We start from the raw sequence: 24,379 nt of genomic DNA, 5'->3' as shown, positions 1-24,379 counted from the left end.
TAAACACCAAACTAAAAATATATACTTATTATTTTTTTATATATATAAAAAAATAATATTGTACAATTTTTAATAAATTATGAATTATAAATAATAATTATTATATTATTATATTAATTACTACAATGGATAGTTTAAATATGGATTATCCATCTTATATAATAATATAATTATTATTATAGTTACATGAAGTATTATACTCATTTATTATAATAATAAATATAATAATTATTATATTATAATTATAACACTTACAGATATTATAATTGAATAAAAAATTTATAATTAAATTTGCACTGTGACTTTATTGATTAATTATTAATTTATAAAATATAATAATTATTATGTATTATATTATATAATTATATTTTAATTATTTAATAAATTATTGATTTCTATTATGAATTATTATAAAATATAGTTATAATTATTATAATTTTAATTATAGTTATTCATTATAGTAAAATTAAATATGATTTATAATTTTAATTTATTTTTAAAACATTGTCAATAATAATAGTAATAATAATAATAATAATAATATACTCCCTCCGTCCCACAAAAGATGTCACACTTTCATTTTTTAGTTTGTCCCACAAAAGATGTCACATTTCCTTTTTTAGAAAAAGTTCTCTCTCACATGAATATAAAAATTATATTTTCTCTCTCCATTTAACACACAAAACAAAACCTCATAAAATTCCGTGTCGTCCCACAAGTGTGACATCTTTTGTGGGACGGAGGGAGTACTGTATTGCTTAAATATGTAAGAATCCTAGAATTGGGAAAAAGAATACCTAAGAAAAGTTAGGATTCATAATCTTGGAAAGTTGTACTAACTTTCCCTGTTCTCGGATTCTGATTACTTTTCCAGTTAGATTAAAAACCGAAACAAACACATAAATTTAAAATTTAAGAAATCAGATTACTTTCTGTTAGATTAAAACCGAAACAAACACAGAAATTTAAAATTTAAGAAATCAGATTACTTTCTCTTCCTGGCAACCAAACATGACCATAGTGGCATACACCGCTAAAATATTCAAATAATATCTCCAAATTAAGGGGGCTGAGGATACCTACTACTACAAATGATTTAATGCATGAATTTATGCAGTAATGCAAAACGTACAATCACAATTCAAATCTACATGCCTGTCTCATACGACAAATTATGAGAACGAGAGTGACCCACATACGTCCTACTCAAATAATTGAATTTCATTTTATATCTTCACTTTACAGTAAGGAATTATTTGAATTATTTCCTCAATTTAACCTTTTATTTTTCTCTTTATATTTTAACTGACGACACAATCAAGCTATCAACGGATTCAGTAAACAAAACTCGTAAAGTCTGATAGAATAGAAAAGATCATCATCGGGATAGGGACTAGTAAAGTCTGATAGAGTAAAAAATATCATCATCGGGATAGGAACTAGGAAGACAAAAGAAGTGAACTTACAAATTAAAATTGGATCTACGAGCTTAAAATTATCAAAATTGGATGGGTCCAAAACCCGACCCGAAAAATTATGCACCATAAATAGTGTGCAGGCTAGTTGAGTTCAAAATTTTGGCCCGGTTTATTTTCAATTGGCCCAGTACCAAAGAGATTAGCTATTTAGTTCCTAACGAATTCTCAAGTAATGTTTCAAGAATGTAAATGCACATTCTCAATTCAAAACCCTGTAAACAACAAACATTGGTGAGATATTTTAACTACTTGCAATCTCGTGGCATAAAGTATTGAACAATTGACCCTATACACAAAACAGAATGTCACATACCAACAAAAAGTTTGTTTCTTCTATTTTCTAATAATCCAACCTCAAATTTGTTTCTCTCTTTTTAAGTGGTGAGCTTCATTCTCCACTTATAATATTCCAATTGCTTTTTCTATATCTCTTTTATTTGACCAATTAATATTATTGTTTCTAAAATCTTTATTTTTAGGGTACAAATGCAATACTGTTTATTCAAATGGAGGCTATAAGTACAAAATGTTAGCTTCGTACAGAATCATCCATCAAGTAATATGTTGGTCCAGAAATTGAGATGAAAAGCCCAAATCTGAAACGACGATAGCCGAAAGCCCACGAGAACAGCTTGTTTATACAAACCCATATATCTGGTGAAATTGAGAGGTTTCAAGAGGAGAGTTCAAGATCTTATATTATTCAAATTAATACTAGTACTCATATTTTTTTTAAAGTTTCCAATACTATTAATTTATAACGTGACTAAGAAGCCTGCCTTAAAAGTTAAATCTACTATGGTCTAATTAATTTAGTAAACAAATACATTAGAAAAAACAATGAACAAAAAGTCAGAGTTGCCATTAGTAAAGGTTGACCAAAACATGTACATTTTCCAATAGGCAAGGTTTACAAATCATTTTTGGTTAATTTTTTTAATTGCCATCTGCATTTTGTAATTGCAACATTGGTTTATGGTTATGGTTATAACACCCTCCTTGCCCTCACAAGTCACAACGAACTATAATTTCATGAAAAAATGGGCTCACTAAAGATCTTTATTTTGAACTTTCAGCCACCTTTTGCTTTATTAGTAAGCGCTTTCAAGTTAATTAAATACTAGTAGTATATTTAACAATTAATAGGCATTAATTCTTCTCAAGGTTTCACATTTGTATGATAGGGATTGTGATCAAAATTGACACATATCTTCTTGTAAAACACAAAACCATCATTTTTAAAATTAATATATAAGTCAATTTTTTTTTATAATTATCAAGGATATGATCGCATAGCTAAAGGAGTGATCGATCCTCTGACCATTTGATTAAAGATGGACAAGTCTGATGCCACTCGACCACATCCATTGGGTTCTGAGTAATTTTTAGTTCATTTTATAAAAGATTATCTAAAATTGTATAAAAATGACTTTAGTATTTTAATTATGTATTCCCTCCGTCCCAGATAATTCGACTCAGTATTCCATTTCGGGCTGTCCCATATAATTTGTCCCACTTCACTTTTACCATTTTTGTAGTGGACCTCATATTCCACTAACGCATTCCTACTCACATTTTATTATAAAACTAATACTTTAAAAGTATGACCCACGTCCCACCAATTTTTTCAACTCACTTTCCATTAGATTTCTTAAAATTCGTGCCGGGTCAAAGTGTCCCGAATTATCTGGGACGGAGGGAGTATGTATTATGTAATAAGATTGAGCTAATAAATAAATGTGAACAAGAAAAAGGAAGAATAAAATAATAATAATAATAATTAAAAATAAAAAAAAGGCAGTGGGTCAATGCTATGCTTGAGTTTGAAGCATTGGAAGGTCCGAATTCTCAACTCCCAAATTGCAACTCCTAACATTTCCTCACCCACCAACTACCTCAGTCGTTTGAACTTGAATAGAGAGAGAGAGACAAACAACAATGGCGGCAGCGGCAGCGGCAGCGGCAGATCTTGAGGATGTCCCTTCCGTCGATCTCATGACGGAGCTCCTCCGCCGAATGAAATGCGCCGCCAAACCCGACAAACGCCTCATCCTCATCGGTGCCTTTTCTCATCCTCACAATTCTCGCTTTTTTGCATTCTGTTTTGCCTAATTACGCGTTTAGGGTTTTGGTGGTTGCGTTTTGGATAGATTAAAGTTGTCCTTTTGACGAGCGCCTAACAGCATATGCCGGAGAAAGTTCCAGAATCTTTATTATGTTCATAACCTTTGAAGTCTTACTGATATTGTTAGCTAACACAACGAATAAGCATAGTTTCCTCTTGGAAATAGATCCCAATTGGCAATTGTTGTACACACTTATATTGTAATTTCTTTGTTTCAGTGCCCATCAAGATAAAGCATACTAGTATGAACTTTTGGACTTTTAGTCCATTTAATTGGATATTGAAATATCATAGTTGGGGGAAAAATTGAAAATGGGTTGTTATGATGTACTTGAATTTTGTTTGTTTTGGATTATGTGCACTCCAAGAGATGCTATAATGATTAGAAATTATGCATAGTCAGACTCCAGTAGGATTACATGGATGATAATAATAATAATTAGGTCATATTCAAACTTGAGTCAAATATTTGCCAAGATCAGTCAAGACAACTTCAAAGGATCTTATGGCGTATCTGCAATTATGGATCTCGGCTACCTGATTTCTTGACAGTGAATCAGAGTAAAAAAGCATTTACTTTCCTCAAGGGCTCATTCAAGCAGTAGTAGGTTCTATTTAACGATTATTCTGATGCTTTGTATCCGTCACGTTGATATTCAGGTCCACCGGGATCGGGAAAAGGTACCCAGTCACCAATAATCAAGGACGAATATTGCTTGTGCCATCTGGCCACTGGTGATATGCTTAGAGCAGCTGTTGCTGCCAAGACACCCCTTGGGGTTAAGGCCAAAGAGGCCATGGAAAAGGTACTCTCGTCTCTCTCCATGACATGTTATTCTGCCTCCTGATAAAGACTTTAGAACTTTTAACTGAAAGTGCCTTCTTGTGATTTTGTCAGGGAGAACTTGTTTCTGATGATTTGGTTGTTGGGATAATAGATGATGCATTGAAGAAGCCATCTTGTCAAAAAGGTTTTATTCTTGATGGATTTCCTAGGACAGTTGTCCAAGCACAAAAGGTCAACTACTTGTAATGCCTCTTTTTCACTTTGCGTGCAACAATCATGACCTAATGACGGTGTTTTTCTTATATCCAGCTTGATGAGATGCTTGATAAACGTGGAGTCAAGGTTGACAAAGTCCTTAACTTTGCGATTGATGATGCTATCCTGGAGGAGAGAATTACTGGTCGCTGGATTCATCCTTCTAGTGGTCGTACTTACCACTCGAAGTTTGCACCTCCAAAAGTGCCTGGTGTTGATGATGTAATTAGTGACTCATCTCTTTTTGACTTTGAAAATGATACCATCAATGTTATTATGTACTATTGATTTGCTTTTCTTGATGTGGGTAACATCATAGCATGTCATACTAGTTCATTGTGTGTTAAAGAAGTATTTCTGGTCTTAATCCATCGTATTTCTGGTTACTTTGCTGTAAACTTTGCTTCTTAGGAGCTGATTCTGTTTCGTCATGTTTGAAGGTATCTGGGGAGCCTCTAGTTCAACGGAAAGATGATACAGCTGCTGTTCTGAAGTCGAGGCTGGAAGCTTTCCATAAGCAGACTGAGCCAGTATGTTTCCCTCCCTCATATTTCTATTGTTCTGCATCTCCTTTCAACCAAGTTGCAATTGCTGTGCAAATATTGTTAGATATGCTTTCTCTAACCTGTTACTATTTACTTGGAATACTGATTGAAGTTAATTTCATGGTCTTTTACTTGTTCATGTTTTCTATGCTCCTCCCCAAATGCTGTATTTATAACTTACCCAGCTTTGCTTAACAGATAAGCCCAAAACATTCAAGTGACTTTTAGTATGAGAAAAAATCGTAACATACTAAAATTAGGTTCTTGGTTTGGTCAGATTATGTCATATTCTATAATGGATGGTTTTGTGATTACATTTACTAGAGGAAAGAAAAATAAACTAAAAAAAGAAGACAAAAAAGTTGATAGTTGAGCATTGCCAATTGTTTAACTAACATCGGTTGTTTGGTAATCCTAGTCAGAGATCATCATATACTGCTAGTTACAGCATACAAGACATGTCGTAAGGCTAAGTTCATGGCTGCTATTGCTGCGAACATTTTGCTTTCTGCATATTACCCTGTTTCTTTTAGCTTGTAATGGTGCTTGCATTTCACTTTGGCTCCTTGGTCTCAAATTCCTCTGATCCACTGGTTTTCGACTGCACAGGTTATTGACTACTATAGCAAGAAGGGTGTTGTTGCTAACCTTCCGGCAGAGAAACCTCCACCAGAGGTAACAACAGAGGTGAAGAAGGTACTGTCGTCGTGATTGAGGACTCAAGTTGTATTCCACCCTCAATAAACATTTGATGCCTGCAGTTTCTGGTCATTTTTATTCGGATGTCACCGCGACTTATCGGTTCCTGTACTTTACTACAAAAGCACTAGTCGGCATTAGGTTTAGATTTTCCTAATACGAGTTACGAAATTGTTTCAGTACACTTTCTGTATGAGGCTAAAATACAGTTTTCTCTTGGTAATGACTACTCTCTGCATACATCTTGGATTGAAGTCTAATGGATTTTCGTTTATGACAAACCAGCACCTATAATACTCCATTTGTCTCACAATAAGAGTTCATTTTTGCCATTTTGGTCACTCCTACAATAAAAGTTTCCTTTCAACATTTCTCTTTGCATTTCTTAAAATTTGTCGGGAGTACACATATTATTTTACTAATTTTTAACGAAACAAGTTTGAGAATGGAATCCCATTAGTTAGGAGGGATGCACGCATATCTTCTAAATTTTGAGTTTGAAAAAATCTTTTTCTAATATTTCACGATGTTAGGATGATAGAGGTTTTTATATGAGAATAGGAAAAGAAATTTAAATTCAAAATGTCGACAATATTATGAGAATAATGAGAAGAAAAAAAACTTTTAGCTTTTGGAGAATTACTCTTGGGGCAGAAGCTGCTGTAATTTCTTCTATTATATTTGTTACAAACATAACGAGGGCTTTAATTTAAAACTTTAAAAGTATTTTAACAAATATATTAAGCAGATTAAGATGCAAACATAATAATAATTAAATAAAATGACAAAAGAAGAATATAATTATAATTATAATTATAAAAAACAGTAACTACTTAAAATTTAAAATAGTATTGGAAGCGAGTTCCTTTCCAGAAACACCGTTCCTAAATTGATATAATAATAATTGAATAAAATAACAAAAAACAATGTCAAAATCAAAATTTAAACTAGTATTGATGGGGGGTTCCTTTTCAGAAACACCCCTCCAAAAAATGGCGTATGCCGCTTATAGGCGACGAACACACGGTATTCTTTAGTAAAAGGCGAAAGAATAGTTCGCTATGTGCTCAACGCGCGGCTGCGTGATTTTACTAAGGAACTCGCCTCCTTATTTTATAGTAGCGCTTGGCTACTCTTGTGTCTCTCGCTTCCGATGTGGGATACTATTTCACCCAAAAACCAAATCACTCTTCACTCCCTCCAACCAACTCTAATTTACTCATCTTCATCGCCCCATTCAAGAATCACAGACTTCCAATGGCGAAGCAGCTTCAACACCTCATGATTCGCCTTCAATCCATCAGCAAGAAGCGCCTTCAACACCTTCTTCTTAGTGGGATTTCGATGCATTTCTTGTGTTCAAGATTGTGAAAAAAGTTTGATTTTTTGCAGTGAGTTTTCAGACTTGGAACATTTCAAGAAAAGTTTGCAAGCTGATGTTGGTGTTTTATCATCACTCGCTTCAACTCTTTCGAAGCAATGAATTGAAAAGCAAATTCCTTTTCACATTTCACCAATGTGGATTCCAGCAAGATTTATTCACCAAGTACTACTAATAAACTTGGAATAAATGCATCTTTAGGCTTTATCTTTACTGGTTGATTCTGATGAATGCAGTTGAATGAAGATGGTTTTCTGATGAATGAAGCTCCGGTTGTAGGTAGCGTTCAACGTGCTCAGATTCGCCTCGTGTTCAACAAGTGAGGAATAAGATTGCAAGAAGAATGTGGACTGAAGGGCCTTACATTGGTATGCATCTAAGGATGTGTGGATGAGGACAGGCTGTTGGGAGACGAATACGACACCAGCATAGCCAAGGAACGGAGGTCTAAACCTTGCTCTGCCCTCTCAGTGCACAAGAGGCAGCAAATGTGTGATTGCTATCAAAGAAAGGAAAAACACTTGACTTCAAACAACTACTCTATGTAGATTTGTGAAGGCCTTAGGGGCGCCTAGGAATGGTCGCGTATAAATCGCAGGAGAGGAGCCGTTTGGAGGCAGGGGCGCACTGCAGCCTCTTGTGGATGAGTTCCCAAACGTAGCAACAAAGGAGACGTTGGCACGATGGAGAGAGCCTCACTCCATACCTCAACCGGTCCTCCATTCTTGCAGCCATAGACTACATTGTGTCTCTCAGCAACGATGTGTTCGTGCCCTCACACGGGGTAACATGGTAACTAGATAACGCCTAACAAGAGCAGGAGCTGAGGCATTGTGGAGAAGCTGCACAAGTACTAAATGAACAACACACATATATATGATAATATTTCTCAGCATTTAAGAGCATTGTTTGTGGGTAGTATATTCTTGTTTACTTGCAATTACAACACTTCAAATGTAAAAAGCGAATTGGCCATTTTGACTTGGTTCCAATCTCAGCAAAATGTGTTGGTGCAACTTGTCTTTGTGTAACTTCATGTTGAGTTTCATTAAATACTTTTTGAGTTTAGAATTTTTGTGGTGAATTGGTGTTTCTTTTGAGAATTTATATTATCACTATCTTATTAACACTAAAAATGATAAATATATTATAAATGAAAATTGGGCCTAAAATATCTAGCTTTCCACTTCATTTAATTACAATACCTATTTTATCAAGCACATGTGCATTTTTGGGTGAAAGTGTAGAACAATTTCTTATTTTTGGGCAACAGTCTTTTTCTGCAAAATTTCGACGAATTTTTCTCATCCCTCTCCGTAATACAATTCATTCACGCAGAAATCTATAAAGGTGGGAGCTAACCCATTAATTTAATTTTGTGTATTGCATATGGCTTCTTGTTCTTATGGATCTCGATTTACCATTGGATCAAATCGTCTTTTCTTCTATCTCATTTAGATACTGAAATTTCGTGAAGAATTGTTTATAGGCCATTTTCCGATGGGTTGTAGGAGATATCTAAGAGAAAACCATGAAAAAAAAATGTTAAGCATATTATAGATCTCTTTTTACAGTATCTACACCATCAATTTTTCTGTGGAATTGTTTGTGGTTTTAGGGTTTTGCTTAGGATTGTAGTCTCATATGTATAGGGGTCTCACCTCTCTTCTCTATCCGAGCTCATTTATGCTTAATTACATATTCTAGTCCTGTTTTTGTGTTTACAGAGCTGAGAGTTTTTTCTTTATTCAATATATGTGGATAATTTGTTACTAGTATTAGTTCCAAAACTTTGTGATACTTTCCCAAAAAATCTTGATATAAACCAATTCAAATTGCAATGTTTAGAATTTAATTTTTGAGTTTCATGAGGCTTTCATGCTTTCAGTGTAAACTGAGATTGAATAATGATTGACATGGAGAATCTGTTAGGGCGCATCACAAGTTGTTTGTCGTCGACCGGCTATATGCTAGTATTATTTTTGCTCTTATAATCGACATGCTAACGGTAATGGTCTGTTATCAAGATGAGAATAATGTCCTATCTGGTTCACTATCAGATGATGGACAAAATCCCGGCGTCTAACTTAGGGGGTGTTCGGTTGGCAAGACTAAATCTCATGATTAAATATGTATCATGTTTGGTTCATAAGATTGACCTCACAACTTAATCCTAGATGGATAGTCTCATGATAATTAGTCATAGCCTCTCCCTCCAACTAAAATAATCCCACAACTTAATCCTAGATGGATAGTCTCGTGATATAGTCATGGCAACCGAACGCCACCTTAGTATACAAATTTGTCTGTGCATTCACAGTTTATCTCACCATAAGTGAGGCTGTTTGGCCTTTTGCAACTCTTAGTGTTACATCTTTAAAACCACAAGCCACGATTGCTTGCTTCTCGGATGAAATTTTAGTCCTTGATGGTATCCTTTTGCCATTCCACCTTTTGTTTTCTGTTTTCTTGTAATCTGCTCTTTCAATGCTCAGTGTCTCACTAAGTTAGGCCTGAATCTGTATTATGAAAAGTTCAGGGGTCTTGAGTTGCCGATTCTTCCATGGCTTCGTTTAGAGCATTCTTGAACAGTCCCGTTGGTCCAAAAACAACTCACTTTTGGGGCCCTGTTGCTAACTGGGGTTTCGTCATTGCTGTAAGATCTTTCACCTGGATCAAAACTATTGAATATAATTGCATTTCATGCTCAATTGTTTCGATTGGTTTCACTATGCAGGGACTAGTAGACATGCAAAAACCTCCGGAAATGATTTCTGGCAACATGACTGGAGGTTTGGAGTTGGATTTCACAGATTGGTTTTTATCTTAAAATATATCAAAACGGATTTGTTTCTACTTCATTCTTTCTATGTTTAATGATGCAGCAATGTGCGTGTATTCTGCATTGTTCATGAGGTTTGCTTGGATGGTTCAGCCGCGCAACTATCTGTTACTTGCCTGCCATGCTTCAAATGAAACCGTGCAACTCTATCAATTCTCCCGCTGGGCCAAGGGTCAAGGGTAAGCTCTGACCCGAGGCTCCTAGCTACTATATTTTGAGAAATATGCATGCGTGTCTGATCATATATTGTGAACTGACAGTGCGACTGATGTTCGTCTTCATGGCTAGGTACTTGGGAGAGAAGAAAGCTGATGCCTCGCCTCAGTGAATAGAATGGTAGTGCTTTGTGTTCATGCTAGAGCTGGAATCGCAGCTTACCTTCCGTCTGCAACAATGGAAACGGAGAATAAAAGGCTTGTATATCATTCAAATTTGTTTTTATTTTTCCTCAAAACTCCCTCTAGACTTGTGTGTATCAAAGATTTACCAAATCAAGCTTAGATTTTTACTTATGTGAAAGATGTTTTGATTTTTACAGAGTTGTTCAATTGCTCATCTTTCTTAAATCGTACCTATCCTTTATGTCTAAGTTTTTCGTAAAGGCATTGCATGAATTGACTCGTTGGATCAATTGTCCCAACATCCAAAGTCTTTATAAATCAGCACGGACAATAGTCATTGAGTTTGCGGTTAATACTCTTGGTCTAGCAAAAAAAAAGATAACTATTGATTCTTCGTTTATGTCGTAACTATTGATTCTTCGTTTATAAATCGATTGATATTCAAACAGCTAACTAGTCAAGTTTCATGATGCGAAGTTTCATAATTAAGTTCCATGGTGCACAAGCATCAAAGAAAAGACTAAATTAAGCTTGAATTACTGATAGAGATATAAACTTCTTACTAATTACTAAATTTTTATGATGTGAACTTTCACACTCATAGTAATTAAGTTGTAAGTTGCCAGGAGTGAAGTTGTGAAGATGAGACTAAATTAAATTTGGTACTGTGATAAATTGAAGCACATAAATGCACAACTTAAAATTGAGCGCACCTAATACAAGTAGAATCCACCTACTCCATCAAATTTAGAAGCTCTTACTAAAATAAGCCATTCTACCATTTTAATTCAACCAATCAAACAAAATAATTGTAGATACTAGGTATAGACGAGAGACAATGGTTCATAGAATAATTATAACAACAATTAGGTATCAATTAAGTTAAACCATCATTTGTCTCTTGTCTTAGTGAGGTGAGAACGTGAAAAACTTTATCTCAGCTTTTTGTATCTCTTTGTATATAGTATTTTATTGGTATTTAGTCGATTTTCTTTGATTGTGACTTCTGATTATAATTAATTAGTAGTAATTATTTATCAGGGTTGATTATGAAATAATAAATATTGATTAGTAACGTATTATATTTTAATAATTACTTTTGATGAGCAATGTTACTTATCCCATTTTCCGGCCACACGCAGCTAACAATGTGAAAAAACATATCACGTGTATCCTATGAGTATATGAATATCTACCTAGCCTATTTTTTTTCTATTAATGGTCGCTTGAATAAATTTGATACTGTTATAGTATTTATTTTTGGACACATTGCCTTATTATAAAATTGATCTTTGATTCATTAATTTCATTTTTCTATACTCCTTAGTCCCATAAAAATATGAACAATTGATATAGTGCTCGCAAGAGGAACGCAGTTGGCAACGAAAGAGCAAATCTTGCTGGAATAAGTTTGAGTTCAAATCCCACTACTGCCAATTGATATGGTACATGAATTAAGACAAAATTGGTAAGTAAGAGAAATGAAAAGAAGAATAATTAAAATAATATTAGTGGGATAGTGATATTTACTTTATTAGTAGTGTTTAATGATGGTATAAGTTATTAATAAATTAATATATAAAGGTATTAAAATATTGGAATAATTTTTCAAAAATAAAATACATAATATTTTTCTGGGACGAATAAGAAAAGATTATTACATAGAATAGTTGACTTGCCATTAGAAGAAGACGACAAGATTCACTGTTTATAATTTATTTCCCTTGTAATCAATAATCAATTTATATCTTATGAAAAGAAGAATAATTAAAATAATATCAGTGGGATAGTGATATTTACTTTATTAGTAGTGTTTAATGATGGTATAAGTTATTAATAAATTAATATATAAAGGTATTAAAATATTGGAATAATTTTTCAAAAATAAAATACATAATATTTTTCTGGGACGAATAAGAAAAGATTATTACATAGAATAGTTGACTTGCCATTAGAAGAAGACGACAAGATTCACTGTTTATAATTTATTTCCCTTGTAATCAATAATCAATTTATATCTTATGAAAAGAAGAATAATTAAAATAATATTAGTGGGATAGTGATATTTACTTTATTAGTAGTGTTTAATGATGGTATAAGTTATTAATAAATTAATATATAAAGGTATTAAAATATTGGAATAATTTTTCAAAAATAAAATACATAATATTTTTCTGGGACGAATAAGAAAAGATTATTACATAGAATAGTTGACTTGCCATTAGAAGAAGACGACAAGATTCACTGTTTATAATTTATTTCCCTTGTAATCAATAATCAATTTATATCTTTTTCCATATTGTTGTTTTCCTTCATTTTTGTAACAGCTGACAACTTCAATTAACTCCATACCTCTAGCATATTCATTGTATCTAGCGGTGGCCACGGTTCGAAAACTGCCGGTTCCGGTTCGGAACCGGCGGTTCCGGTTCGTCAAAATCATGAACCGTAACCGGCCCGGATACCGGTTATCCGGTTCCGGTTTAACCGCCGGTTCCGGTTCCGGTTACTAACCGCCGGTTTTTCGCCAGTTCCGGGCCGGTTCCGGTTCGGTTCCGGTTCGATTTTTTTTTTTTTTTTTTTTTAAATCTTAGAGTTATAACTTTTATTGCAATTCTATAGTAAAATCCAAAGAGAATCGATAACGATAAATAATTGCAATTTTATTGATTTGAAACTTTGAATGTAAATTTCTACAATACAATATTACAATTACAAGTTACAAAATACAACAATACTACAACTATACACTTGAATTTAAAATTTAAATACAAAATTACAATTTAAAAAAAATATATTAAAAGTAAAGTTGAAACAATTAGAAAAAAAAAAGAAATAAAAGGAAAAGGACTTGAGCTCAACTTAAATTTAAAATTTAAGTTGAGGTGCCTACGTATCCTTAATGCTCAATTGCATTGAGGAATCAAAGTCCACGTAGTTCTCTTACCTTGCTTACCTTGTTGGTTGGCGGTTGACGACGGTTGGCCTTCATTCTCCACCTTCATCCTCGGTGTCGGTGAAGGTTTCCTCACTCTCTTCACGAGCATCCCAATCTGGTTCTTGCGCTCTCCTTGCAGCTTTTCCCCAATCATCAAGTAACATCACGGCTTCCATATTTCTCGCGGAGAGTTTGCTTCTTCTCACATCCAAGACACATGCTCCAACACTGAAAGCGGACTCGACGGCTACAGTGGAAGCCGGGACTGCAAAGATCTCCTTAGCCATTGACGCAAGTATGGGATAATCTTTCTCGTGTGTTCCCCACCACTCTAGGACGTCGATTTGGGCAGGTGTCAGACCTGCATCACTAAAAGTATGGTGGCGTGCTTCCAAATAAAAATCTAACTCGCTTACCGATCCAATTGAGGTGGACCTTGAACTTGAGCTTGTGCCGCAGCCGTATAAGTCGGCTAATTGTGATTGAGCATCGGGGTCATCATAAGCAAAACCAAAACCGCCGTATTGCTGCGGTTGAGGAGCATGTTGTGTACGTGGATGAATTTGGTGGGTACGGTTATACTTTTCTTCATATTCGGCAAAGAGAGTACGCAAACTACTTTCAAATTGAGCTTGAACAAGTGATCTATCAGGAATGGTTAGTTCAAAAACTCTCGAGGTTTCATTATCATCAAAAGGCAAATTTTGAAGTGGACTAAGATCAATAGAACGCAAATTTTGATAATAGAAATCTAAGATCTTAGTTGTGCCAGCTAATTTCCATTTCGGATCCAAGCACTTAGCAATTAAAAACACAGTTGGAATTTCACTAAAATACTTCAACCATTTTTCAATCATATAAAATAAAACACACATTAACTCACGAGATCTAGCATTTTTCATGCATGTTTTAAAACCAAGTGCTATATACATGCAATGCTCTAACACACGAACAGATGTGCAATAGTAAACACCCGATAATTCAACGGTAGCACTTTTGAAAGCTTTGAACAATTGACATAACTCATGCTTTGGTCCCAACAATTAGGTGTAAGAACTATATCACCATAGGGATTAGTTCTAAAAAAATCGCACAAAGCATCTCTATGCTCCAAAGTAGAATTGAGGCAATCATATGTAGAGTTCCATCTAGTAGACACATCCATTATAAAAGTTGTATACCTGATGTTCCTGTTACGGCAATATTTTTTCCAAGCCTTGCCAAGCTTGAAATGGATCGCTCTAACTGCATTTCTAATAGGATCAACATGCTTTTGCCATAAAGAAAGCGCATCTTGTACACATAAGTTCAAAATATGACATACACATCTTTGATGAAAATACTTACCATCGATAATCGGAGAGCACGCATCAATCAAGTCGCTAATACTTGCAGTATTAGCAGTTGCATTATCAAAAGCAATAGAAAACACCTTATTGCATAATTGATATTCATTCAAAACTTGAATGATTAAAAAAGCAATTGCATTTGCAGTGTGTGGTGTAGGAAAATCTCTAAAAGCAATTAAACGTTTGTTCAAAGACCAACTATTGTCCATAAAGTGAACCGTAATTCCCATGTATGCATGCTTTTGGAAAGCGTCAGTCCATACATCAGAGCAAATATTCACTTTGTGTCCCAAGTTACTCAAATATCGTGATAAATCTTTTTTCATTTCATTATATTGATTTTTGGTAGATCGTTGAATACTAGTTCTAGGTAGTCTTTTGAGTTCAAATTATAACACTCTTTCATCGAATCTTCGTACTCTTGATTATCATAAACATTAAAAGGAAGATGATGCATGGCAGCAAATTTAGCCATAACGTCAGTAGTATGCTTATGATCATATCTTAAAAGAGCGGAGGACGGCGTACCTGTTTGAGACGAACCGGAGGCGGAGCCATGGGCACTCGCACTTTGGAAGTTGAGTTGGGTTTGGCTAGCACTATGTCCATATAGTTCGGGATGAATTGTCGTCATGTGACGGATGAGAGAGCCATATCCCCCGGACTTCTTGAATTTGTATTTGTTGGTGCAGTAGTTACAATATGCCATAAAAATTACCGGCACTTCATTAGCGGAAGAAACTATTGGGACCTTTTTGAAATGTTTCACAAATATATCAGATTTATATTTAGTTTTTTCTCCGCGGCCTTCTTGTGAAGGGGGGGGGGCATTTCCTCATTTTCGTGGTCACCACCGTCACTGTCCTCATTATCATCGTTCAGATTAACATTAACATCATCAATATCGTAATCATCGACCGAGATGTAATTATCAGCATCGGATTCGGCGCCAACCGCGCCATGACCACCCAATTGGGATAGTGCAATGGCTGCAGCTGCACGACGATCTTCTTCCATCTACAAATAGTATACGTAGTATGTACGAATTAGAATTTAGAAGATGATGAACATAGAAAAATCATGAACTCAAACTTATTAAGTTATGACTTTATGTATAAAAAAAATAATATGCAAAATATTTTATAACTTACTTGTAAGCGAACAGCCTCAGCATGGGAAACCTCCTCCAAAATTTCTCGACGAGTAGGTCGTCGTGATTTTCTCGGACGAGTAGATTGATCTTCTGCAATTCCTTTGCCCCGTCGATCACGGTCACCACCACCACGAGAAGAAGACATATTTTTTTTTATAGTAATGTAGTTGAACAAGTTGTAAGTTGTAACTAATATGAAGTGCAAATTATGAAAATTGATGAACAACTTAAGTAAACAAGTAGAGAGCAAATTGAGAGAATGAGGTAGAGAATAGAGAATTGGAGATTGAGAGAGAAATCCTTGTTAACACAAGAATGGGGTGAGTAGAAGTGATGAAGAAGGGGGTATTTATAGATAAAAATGGGGGGAAAATCTGATATTTAAAAAAAAAAAAAAAAATTTGAAATTCAAAATTTGAAACGGTCGGAAACCGCCGGTTTTCGGTCAGAAACCGGCGGTTTTCTGACACAAACCGGCCGGCGGTTTCCGATACCTTTTCAGACCCTACGCCTGAACCCTAGACCCTACGCCTGAACCCTACGCCTGAACCGGCGGGAACCGGCGGTTTTGTGTCAGGAACCGCCGGTTTTCTGACACAAACCGCCGGTTTCCGACACAAACCGGCGGTTAACCGTGCTTTTTCAGACCTACCCCCTGCAACCCTACGAACCTATCGGCGAACGGCTACTTTTTCCGGTTAACCGGCGGTTAACCGGTTAACCGGCGGTTAACCGGTTAACTGGCGGTTCCGAACCGGCGGTTAACCGCCGGTTCCGGTTGCATATTTCTTGAACCGTAACCGAACCGTAAAAACCGTGTAACCGGATTTCGAACCGGAACCGGCGTCCGGTTCCGGTTCCGGTTCCGAACCGCCGGTTAGAAACCGGCGGTCCGGTTTGGTTTGGCCATGTCTAATTGTATCTCTCTACATTTCAATATAATCGGGAGATTATTTTTAGATACAAAATTTAAGAAATTAATATGTTAAAAACTTAAAAGGAGAGACTAAAGTAAATAAAAAAAATAAAGTAAAAGAGAAAAGATAACATAAAGTATTATTGAAAATGATAAAGTTTTGCTAAAAATAAGAATGATTCAATCATATTAGAACAATTAGAAGATGAATATTACCCAATCATCGTGGGACGAAGAGAGTACTAAATGTATTACTTGTACAACTAACTTTGGGACGAAGAGAGTACTAAATTTATTACTTGTACAACTAATTTTAAACTTTAAAGTTCTTGAAAAAAATCAATTCTCGGTAAAATTTACTATCAGTACCTATTTTTGCTAACTACTCCACGAAAAAATAGTTTTTATTTTTCATTTTGGATCAATAACTAAAACTCCCTCCGTCCGCCATTAGGAGTTCCATTCATGGGCGGCACGGGTTTTAAGAAATGTTAACAAAAGTGAGTGGAAAAAAGTTAGTGGAATAGGGGTCACACTTGTATATATTAATTTTAAACGAAATGTGAGTGAAATGAGTTAGTGGAAGGTGGGACCCTATTACCATTTATGGTAAAAGTGAACCGGAACTCTTATTCGCGGACGGACTAAAATAAAAAAATGGGACTCCTATTCGCGGACGGAGGGAGTATTAGTCTATATCTTTAGGATCTAGCCTTGTTTTCCTTCTATATCTATCTTAATTTACGAATTTTGGGGGGCAGAATAATATTAGTACCAATTTACTCCCTCCGCCTATATTAATGGGCACCAATTTTCTTTTTCGTCGTTTCCTTATTAATTGATATCCTTACTTTTTACTATTTTTGGTAATGAATCTCATCTACCACTAACTCATCATTTATATTTTATAAATTCACTATATTACTTCCTTTGTCCTTGATTAATTGCCACTCTTTTCCATTTTGGTCCGTCCTTCAATAATTGTCACACTCATATTCCACTAACTCATTTCACTCACATTTTATTATAAAATCAATATAAAAAAATGTATCTCACATTCCATTAACTTTTTCAATCTAATTTTTCTGTACATTTCTTAAAACCTATGCACGGTCAAAAAGTGATAATTAATCGGAAATAAAGGAAGTATAAAAATATGATTCATATTTTACTAACTTTTTTCATTTGCTTTTTTACTAAATCTCGTGCCAAGTTAACTTGCGCCAATTAGAGGATGGAGTTAGTATTTTGTTTATTAAAAATGACGATATAAGTATTTTAAACTTTGAAGTTGCATCAGTTGTTACTCGGAATAAATAATGAACTTGGAGAAATGGCAGCCACGTCATTACACAAAAAGTTTTACTAGTACTATTGTTAAATAAATCCGCTGATGTAATTCCAAAAGTATATTGAATAAATAAATAGAGTGACGATTCACGTTTGTCATTTAAGTATACACTCCTTCTTCCTCAGCTTCACAATCACCTCAATCTCCAGCAGCAATCACCTCCGATTTCCATGGCGGAAACTCAATCCACCCACCCCAAAACCGGCTACTGCTCCGCAACCAGAATCTATCACAGCCTCTTCCCCCCCTCCCCCCTCCCTCCGCCCTCATCCCCCCTCTCCATCTCCTCCTACGCCCTCTCCCTCCTCCACTCCCCCGCCAACCCCACCTCCGCCGCCCTCTCCACCACCGCATTCCTCATCGACGCCGACTCCGCCGACCGCCTCACCTACTCCGCCTTCCTCCAGCGCGTCACCTCCCTCTCCTCCTCCCTCACCTCACTCATCTCCCTAAACGACGTCGCTTTCGTCCTCTCCCCGCCCTCGTTTCACATCCCCGTCCTCTACTTCGCCCTCCTCTCCCTCGGCGTCGTCGTCTCCCCCTCCAACCCCCTCGCCCCCCAATCCGAGCTGGCACACCAAATCCAGCTCAGCAAACCCTCAATCGCCTTCACCACCTCAGCATTAGCTCACAAAATTCCCCCAAATCTCCCCGTCCTCCTCCTCGATTCCCCTGAATTCCTCTCCATGCTTCAATTTAGGTCTCCAATCACCGACACCAACACCACCGCCGCCGTGAAACAGTCCGATCCCGCCGCGATCCTCTACTCGTCCGGCACCACTGGTAAAGTAAAAGCGGTGGTGTTGACTCACCGCAACCTGATCGCGGTGATAGCGGGATACTACCATAAGAAATTATCCGACGACGCGAAACGCGGCGTTTTCGAGCATCCCGTGTCGCTGTTCACGCTGCCGCTGTTCCACGTTTTCGGATTCTTCATGCTGATTAGGGCGGCGGCGATAGGGGAGAGCCTGGTGCTGATGGGGAAGTTCGATTTCGTGAAGATGCTGGAGGCGGTTCAGAGGTACAGAGTGATGTATATCCCGGTGGCGCCGCCGGTCATCGTGGCGATGGTGAAGTCGGATTTGGTGGACAAGTATGACCTGAGCTCGCTGCAGCTGCTGGGATCGGGCGGCGCACCGCTGGGTGAGGATGTCGCCGAGCGCTTCAAGGCTAGATTCCCCAACGTGGATCTTATTCAGGTGCGCAAACGCAGATTTTCTGCCATTTTTGCGCAGTAGTACTACTCCCTCCGCACCGTTGCAGTGGAAGCATTTCTTTTTCACATGCGAATTTAAAAAAATTGTTTTAAATGAGTTAAAATAAATGAAGAATAAAGTAAGAAATGAAAAAGTTAGATGAACAAAGACAGAATAAATAAAGTAATGAGGAAAAAGTAGTAAGTGAAAAGAAATGTGTTGACTTTTATTTAAAAAAACAAATGGCTCCACTACTGCAGAACGTACCAAAATGACAAAACTGCTATGAACAGATGGAGTATTTAATTGGCTTAATCCTTTTGTGTATTATTGGTGTATCTGCATATTCTCTCTTAAAAGCAAATTTTCTTTTTTGGTGGTAACAATTAGTACTTTTCAGGCAACTAGATGCTGTACTTTGTTGACACAATATTTTGGGTTGTTGAGTGGGATGTGCATGTGCCTGGTCAATTTGTGCTTTATTCTATAATTTGTTGGATGTTGAAGTTTTTGTTATCTTAATAGAGCACTATTGTAAGGACTTGGCTTATGCTAGTTTATATCTGAGGTATGCACATTTGTCTATTTGTGACCGTTTATGGGTAAGATTGGAAGTTTAGGAAATGTAACACGTGGATCCATTTTAAAAACCATGAATTCTTTACAGTGTGTGTGTGTGTGTGAGAGAGAGAGAGAGAGAGAGAGAGAGGTGCATTTGGTAGTTTGGCTGAAGAGCTTAAATTTGGATACGCTGAGAACTTTATTTCAAATTTGGAAGAGAATGCTTTTCTGCCTATATCATTCATTAATGACTTGAATTAAACTATTAAGAAGCTCATCATATGTTTTTGTCATTCTGGTTTCGATTGGGCCATCGAGCATTATACCTTCCTTGTCCTGTTTTTATAAAAAAATCTTTATGATCCTTGACTATGTTCCGGCTTGAGGACTTAGAGTTCCGATATAGAGTGGTATAGGAAAATTACCTTTTAAACCTCTTTAATTCACTATAAGATCGACATCGTGAAATCTTCCAGCATGGTTGAATTAACTCGAGATTCAATGGCAAATGTATTAGACTTATTGCATTTTGTATAGTGTATTCTAGATAAGTTCCAAAATAGGTTGACTGCATAGTCGCAACCGAATATTTCCAAAAATTGGACTGAGGAAGAATAGTTCGAACCACATATTTCCAGAAAATTCATGGACTTGTGTTCATTTTAAATATTCAGACTTCTAAGCTCTAGGGGAAAATAAGTCATTTTAAGGAATACTTTCTTTTGGTTTTACTTATTGTTGCTTGGCTGTTGTTCATTTTGAGTGTACTTTAAATTATTTTAGTAGTAATATTGTTTTCTCTAGGGCTATGGTATGACTGAGACTGCAGGAGGGGTCACGCGCTCAACTGAACCTGACGAGGTCAAGCGATATGGATCTGTAGGCCGCTTGGCTGAGAACATGGAAGCCAAGATAGTTGATCCTGAGAGTGGGGAGTCCTTACCTCCTGGACAGCGTGGCGAGTTATGGCTACGAGGACCTGCAATTATGAAAGGTACTTGATTAAATGACCTGATGTTTTCCTAGCGTTTTCAGGTTCTAAAGATATTGTCAGTTGCCCGTGTAATTCATGTCCTGTTCATGGTTAGAAAACTATCCTTGTTTAACAAGTGCTCAAATTGGTTCACTCTACTCATTAGGGTAGAAGCATATATATGTGTTTTTACTTGTTTATCTCCTAAATGAATGAAAACATGAAACTAAATGTATCTGATCGGACAGTCTATGCCTGCTCGGATGAGGTACCTGCCAATGGAGTTGATCAACAACCTTCTTTGTGTCTTGATGCGAAAATGTAAAAATAGAAGTGGATGAATCATAATAGTGTGTTGAATTGAATCCGTAAGTGTTGGCTGGTTTGATGAGCAATATTCAGGAGACGGTGATCATGGAAATTGGACAAGAGAGGCCCTGGTGTTTTAAATTGCATATAGAATGTCTTAGATTATATCTCTTGGACTGGATTAAAATTTGAACTACAAGATGATCTATATGATATAAGTATAATTTAATGAGCTCAATGTGCGACTCTCACAGGTTATGCAGGAGACGAGGCAGCTACAGCTGCAACGTTGGATCCAGAAGGGTGGTTAAAGACTGGGGATCTTTGTTATTTCGACTCTGATGGTTTACTCTACATCGTTGATAGGTTGAAAGAATTGATAAAATACAAGGGATATCAGGTGATCCTTTTTAAACTTTTTTTGGTTGGGATCGGATTAGCAATGGGTTTATTTCGTCGCTGAATGACATGTTTCTTCTGCAGGTTCCTCCAGCAGAGCTGGAACATTTACTTCAGTCGATTCCTCAAATTGCTGACGCAGCAGTGATCCCGTAAACGTTCTCACCTCTTGATTCTAGTTTTAACTATCACTTAATGCACTCATTCGAACGGCTTAAAGATTTTGATTGTGTTGATTTGCTACTTCTCATTGGCTTTTGCTATCCGTGTCCGAGAGCAGATATCCTGATGAAGAAGCCGGTCAGATTCCCATGGCCTATGTTGTGCGAAAACCCGGTGCCACCATCACCTCATCTCAACTAATGGAGTTAATCGCGAAACAGGCAAGTCGACTTACCTCCTAATCTCTACTCTTCCACTTGTTTAAAGGTGCTAAATTATCTCACGATGTTCTATGCTACACAGGTTGCTCCATATAAGAAGATTCGACGCGTTGCATTTGTGGATGCAATCCCAAAATCTCCAGCAGGAAAGATCTTGCGGCGCGAGCTGGTTCGTCTTGCTCTCTCCGCTTCTTCATCTAAATTGTAGAAAGACAAATACATCACATTCTGTTGGTAGCTCTCGATTTAGAAGGAAACATATGTTACATTGCAACATTCTTGTTACCAATTCTTCCTTTTTTTCCTTCCTGTAATCGCCCAATAATTAAATGCCGAAGTGAAAATAGATAAATGAAACTTTTGGTGTTTTGTTTAACTGTAGTTGGAGCTTGTAAATTTTGCCCGTTATTGGCATGTGAATTTTCATCTTTTCCGATTTCAGTCAGCAAAAACAGTTGATGCCAGTTAGTCGAATTAAATTGTTCATTGTACCCTTCGTTTTCTCACTTTGCTTTAAATTTGTTTGGTAATTATATCTTTCATATTGTTCAGTAGTGTGTCAAAGACTCATGGAGGTTTCATTAAAACTCCTATCCAACCAATAATGCATATTCTTGTGAGACACTATTCACTCTTATTCTTTCCACCAAAATTATTAATATGCAAAAATAAAGCATATTATTATTTTTTAATAATTAATTAAACCACTATTTTATTAATCTATGCGAATTATACACTAGAGAATTTCATCATATCCATAATATCCCACAAACAATACGACGCCACATATCTCATCGATGATGCAAATTTGTGCACTATTTCTGGTATATTCACCATACATTTTTCTTCCAATCGCTCAACCTATTTTGCGAGTTTCCAAAGCTTCGTTCTTTCCTAATCATTTAGAAAATTGTTTTTGCTACGAACAGGAATCTACACAACTCCAGGTATATTTTATCCTGATTAATCTTGTATTTTTCCTTGTTCATTTTTTGTTGAATTGAGATTCAGATTCAATCAGCAAAATGATCAGATCACATTGATTATAATCAAAATTTGATGCATGTGTTTATGCATGATTGATCATTTTAGTTTTGTATTGACTGTAGAACAATGTTGAGGCAATCGCCACGTAGGAATCAGAGGAGCAAAGGGATGAAGGTGAAGCATGTGTTGCAGGTGTCTGTGCTCCTTGGGGTTTGCATCTGGTTGGTGCTTTACCAGATGCCTCACCCCAGCGATGCCGGATCCTTTTCTCAGCACGGCATCAAGCTCTCCCAGAAGCTGCGCGCTGCCGGCGATATCAAGCTAGGGAGGAAGGATCTCAAGCCGAGGACGACAACCCTAGTCGGCGAATTGGATGGCCAGAATGCCACCAAGGCAGAAGAGGGCGGCGATGCCAAGGAAAAGGATGCAGAGAAGGAGAAGGAGAAGCCGAAAGAAGAAGGTGAAAAGACGTCTGATAAAAAAAAGATAGCAAAAGGTGATTGGGATATCAAGAGAGAAGAGAAAAAGGTGGATGATAGCAAGAAAACCGAGACAAAGGTGGATGATAGCAAGAAAACCGAGACAAAGGATGGCGGTGACAAGGTAAAAGAGAAGACGACAGCGAAGAAAGAGGAGGAGAAGGGCAGTGGTGGTGGTGAGGAAGCAAAGGAAAAAGGTGGTGAGGAAGCAAAGGAAAAGGATAAGAAGAAGACGAAGAAGAAGGAGAAGGAAGATGGTGGTGGCGAGGAAAAAGGGAAGGAGAAGACGAAGAAGGAAGGTGGTGAGGGCAAGGAGACAAAGAAAAAGAAGACAAAGGAAGAAGGCAAAGAGAAGAAAAAAGAGGACGAGAGCAAGGGTGAGGACGCGGAGAAAGGAAAGGGCAAAGAGGAAGAAGATACGGGTGGAAAGAAGGGTGAGGGTGTGCAAAGGGAAAAAGGAGCAACTGAGGATTACTCTGCCTCACCAAAAGCAAGTGAAGAAGAAGCTGAGTCTCCATCCCCAGCACTTGCAAAATGAGATCTCACATAATTAATGAGGTCTCAAGTAGACTTGTATTTCCCATCTTGAGTAGAGATGCTAAGTTTTATACATATTTTGTTTTTTGTTGTGCTTTGAATTTAGGTTGGAAAGTGGATGTTTAAAATCCTAGGGAGTAGAAATTACCTGGTAATGGCTTAATGTAAATATATTGGCAGCTGGTTTCACAAAATAATAAAAGCTCCAAGTTTTATGTTAGTATTTGTTTGTCTCTGTTAAAACCTTGAGACTTGTAATATGAAGCTTCTATGCAAGAAACATATGTACCAATTTAAATCTATCGGAACTTGTATGTTCACGGCCAAACGGAAGAACACGTTCCAAGCAGAGTTCACGGCCAACGGGATAAATTTCCTTATAGTAGCATTCA

General features: G+C 36.6%; 4 protein-coding genes and 1 non-coding gene across 5 annotated transcripts; 4 read left to right on the top strand and 1 right to left on the bottom strand.

The window, feature by feature from the left end:
- Nucleotides 1-3,312: 3,312 nt before the first annotated feature.
- Nucleotides 3,313-6,143, top strand: LOC125200985 (adenylate kinase 4). The gene is made up of 6 exons (XM_048098838.2): nucleotides 3,313-3,537; nucleotides 4,264-4,409; nucleotides 4,502-4,621; nucleotides 4,700-4,867; nucleotides 5,086-5,175; nucleotides 5,800-6,143. The coding sequence occupies exons 1-6, from the start codon at nucleotides 3,417-3,419 to the stop codon at nucleotides 5,899-5,901; spliced, it is 747 nt and encodes a 248-aa protein (XP_047954795.2). The 5' UTR covers nucleotides 3,313-3,416; the 3' UTR covers nucleotides 5,902-6,143.
- Nucleotides 6,144-6,851: 708 nt separating this feature from the next.
- On the bottom strand, nucleotides 6,852-6,969 carry LOC125202920 (U5 spliceosomal RNA). The gene has a single exon (XR_007173250.2). It is a non-coding gene; the product is annotated as a U5 spliceosomal RNA (small nuclear RNA).
- A 1,492-nt stretch (nucleotides 6,970-8,461) lies between these two features.
- On the top strand, nucleotides 8,462-10,647 carry LOC125211631 (mitochondrial pyruvate carrier 1-like). Its single transcript, XM_048111512.2, has 5 exons — nucleotides 8,462-8,620; nucleotides 9,810-9,926; nucleotides 10,008-10,062; nucleotides 10,156-10,291; nucleotides 10,401-10,647. Exons 2-5 carry the CDS (start codon nucleotides 9,834-9,836, stop codon nucleotides 10,438-10,440), a joined length of 324 nt encoding a protein of 107 aa, XP_047967469.1. The 5' UTR covers nucleotides 8,462-8,620; nucleotides 9,810-9,833; the 3' UTR covers nucleotides 10,441-10,647.
- A 7,622-nt stretch (nucleotides 10,648-18,269) lies between these two features.
- LOC125222862 (AMP-dependent synthetase and ligase family protein) lies at nucleotides 18,270-22,360 on the top strand. Its single transcript, XM_048125750.2, has 6 exons — nucleotides 18,270-19,362; nucleotides 20,725-20,914; nucleotides 21,457-21,602; nucleotides 21,686-21,753; nucleotides 21,882-21,984; nucleotides 22,067-22,360. The coding sequence occupies exons 1-6, from the start codon at nucleotides 18,331-18,333 to the stop codon at nucleotides 22,190-22,192; spliced, it is 1,665 nt and encodes a 554-aa protein (XP_047981707.2). The 5' UTR covers nucleotides 18,270-18,330; the 3' UTR covers nucleotides 22,193-22,360.
- Nucleotides 22,361-22,598: 238 nt separating this feature from the next.
- Nucleotides 22,599-24,207, top strand: LOC125202407 (uncharacterized). The gene is made up of 2 exons (XM_048100797.2): nucleotides 22,599-22,931; nucleotides 23,094-24,207. The coding sequence occupies exon 2, from the start codon at nucleotides 23,098-23,100 to the stop codon at nucleotides 23,986-23,988; it is 891 nt and encodes a 296-aa protein (XP_047956754.2). The 5' UTR covers nucleotides 22,599-22,931; nucleotides 23,094-23,097; the 3' UTR covers nucleotides 23,989-24,207.
- The last annotated feature ends 172 nt before the right edge of the window (nucleotides 24,208-24,379 follow it).

This window comes from Salvia hispanica, chromosome 2 (genome assembly GCF_029641045.1).
Source record: "Salvia hispanica isolate PSC_SH4W2 chromosome 2, Shi_PSC_v1, whole genome shotgun sequence".
Classification (NCBI taxonomy): Eukaryota; Viridiplantae; Streptophyta; class Magnoliopsida; order Lamiales; family Lamiaceae; genus Salvia; species Salvia hispanica.
Note: the sequence above shows the minus strand (reverse complement) of the source record. Positions and strands in the feature narration are given on the sequence as shown.

What these genes read in the sequence shown, in the direction of transcription:
- LOC125200985 (XM_048098838.2), top strand. Translation starts at nt 3,417, where the DNA reads ATGGCGGCAGCGGCAGCGGCAGCGGCAGATCTTGAGGATGTCCCTTCC. An exon ending in AAGTGCCTGGTGTTGATGAT is followed by an intron (nt 4,868 to 5,085) that starts GTAATTAGTGAC and finishes TCATGTTTGAAG; the next exon opens with GTATCTGGGGAGCCTCTAGT. An exon ending in TCCATAAGCAGACTGAGCCA is followed by an intron (nt 5,176 to 5,799) that starts GTATGTTTCCCT and finishes TCGACTGCACAG; the next exon opens with GTTATTGACTACTATAGCAA.
- LOC125211631 (XM_048111512.2), top strand. Translation starts at nt 9,834, where the DNA reads ATGGCTTCGTTTAGAGCATTCTTGAACAGTCCCGTTGGTCCAAAAACA. An exon ending in ACTGGGGTTTCGTCATTGCT is followed by an intron (nt 9,927 to 10,007) that starts GTAAGATCTTTC and finishes TTCACTATGCAG; the next exon opens with GGACTAGTAGACATGCAAAA. An exon ending in TTCTGGCAACATGACTGGAG is followed by an intron (nt 10,063 to 10,155) that starts GTTTGGAGTTGG and finishes TTAATGATGCAG; the next exon opens with CAATGTGCGTGTATTCTGCA.
- LOC125222862 (XM_048125750.2), top strand. Translation starts at nt 18,331, where the DNA reads ATGGCGGAAACTCAATCCACCCACCCCAAAACCGGCTACTGCTCCGCA. An exon ending in AGGACCTGCAATTATGAAAG is followed by an intron (nt 20,915 to 21,456) that starts GTACTTGATTAA and finishes CGACTCTCACAG; the next exon opens with GTTATGCAGGAGACGAGGCA. An exon ending in GCTGACGCAGCAGTGATCCC is followed by an intron (nt 21,754 to 21,881) that starts GTAAACGTTCTC and finishes GTCCGAGAGCAG; the next exon opens with ATATCCTGATGAAGAAGCCG.
- LOC125202407 (XM_048100797.2), top strand. Translation starts at nt 23,098, where the DNA reads ATGTTGAGGCAATCGCCACGTAGGAATCAGAGGAGCAAAGGGATGAAG.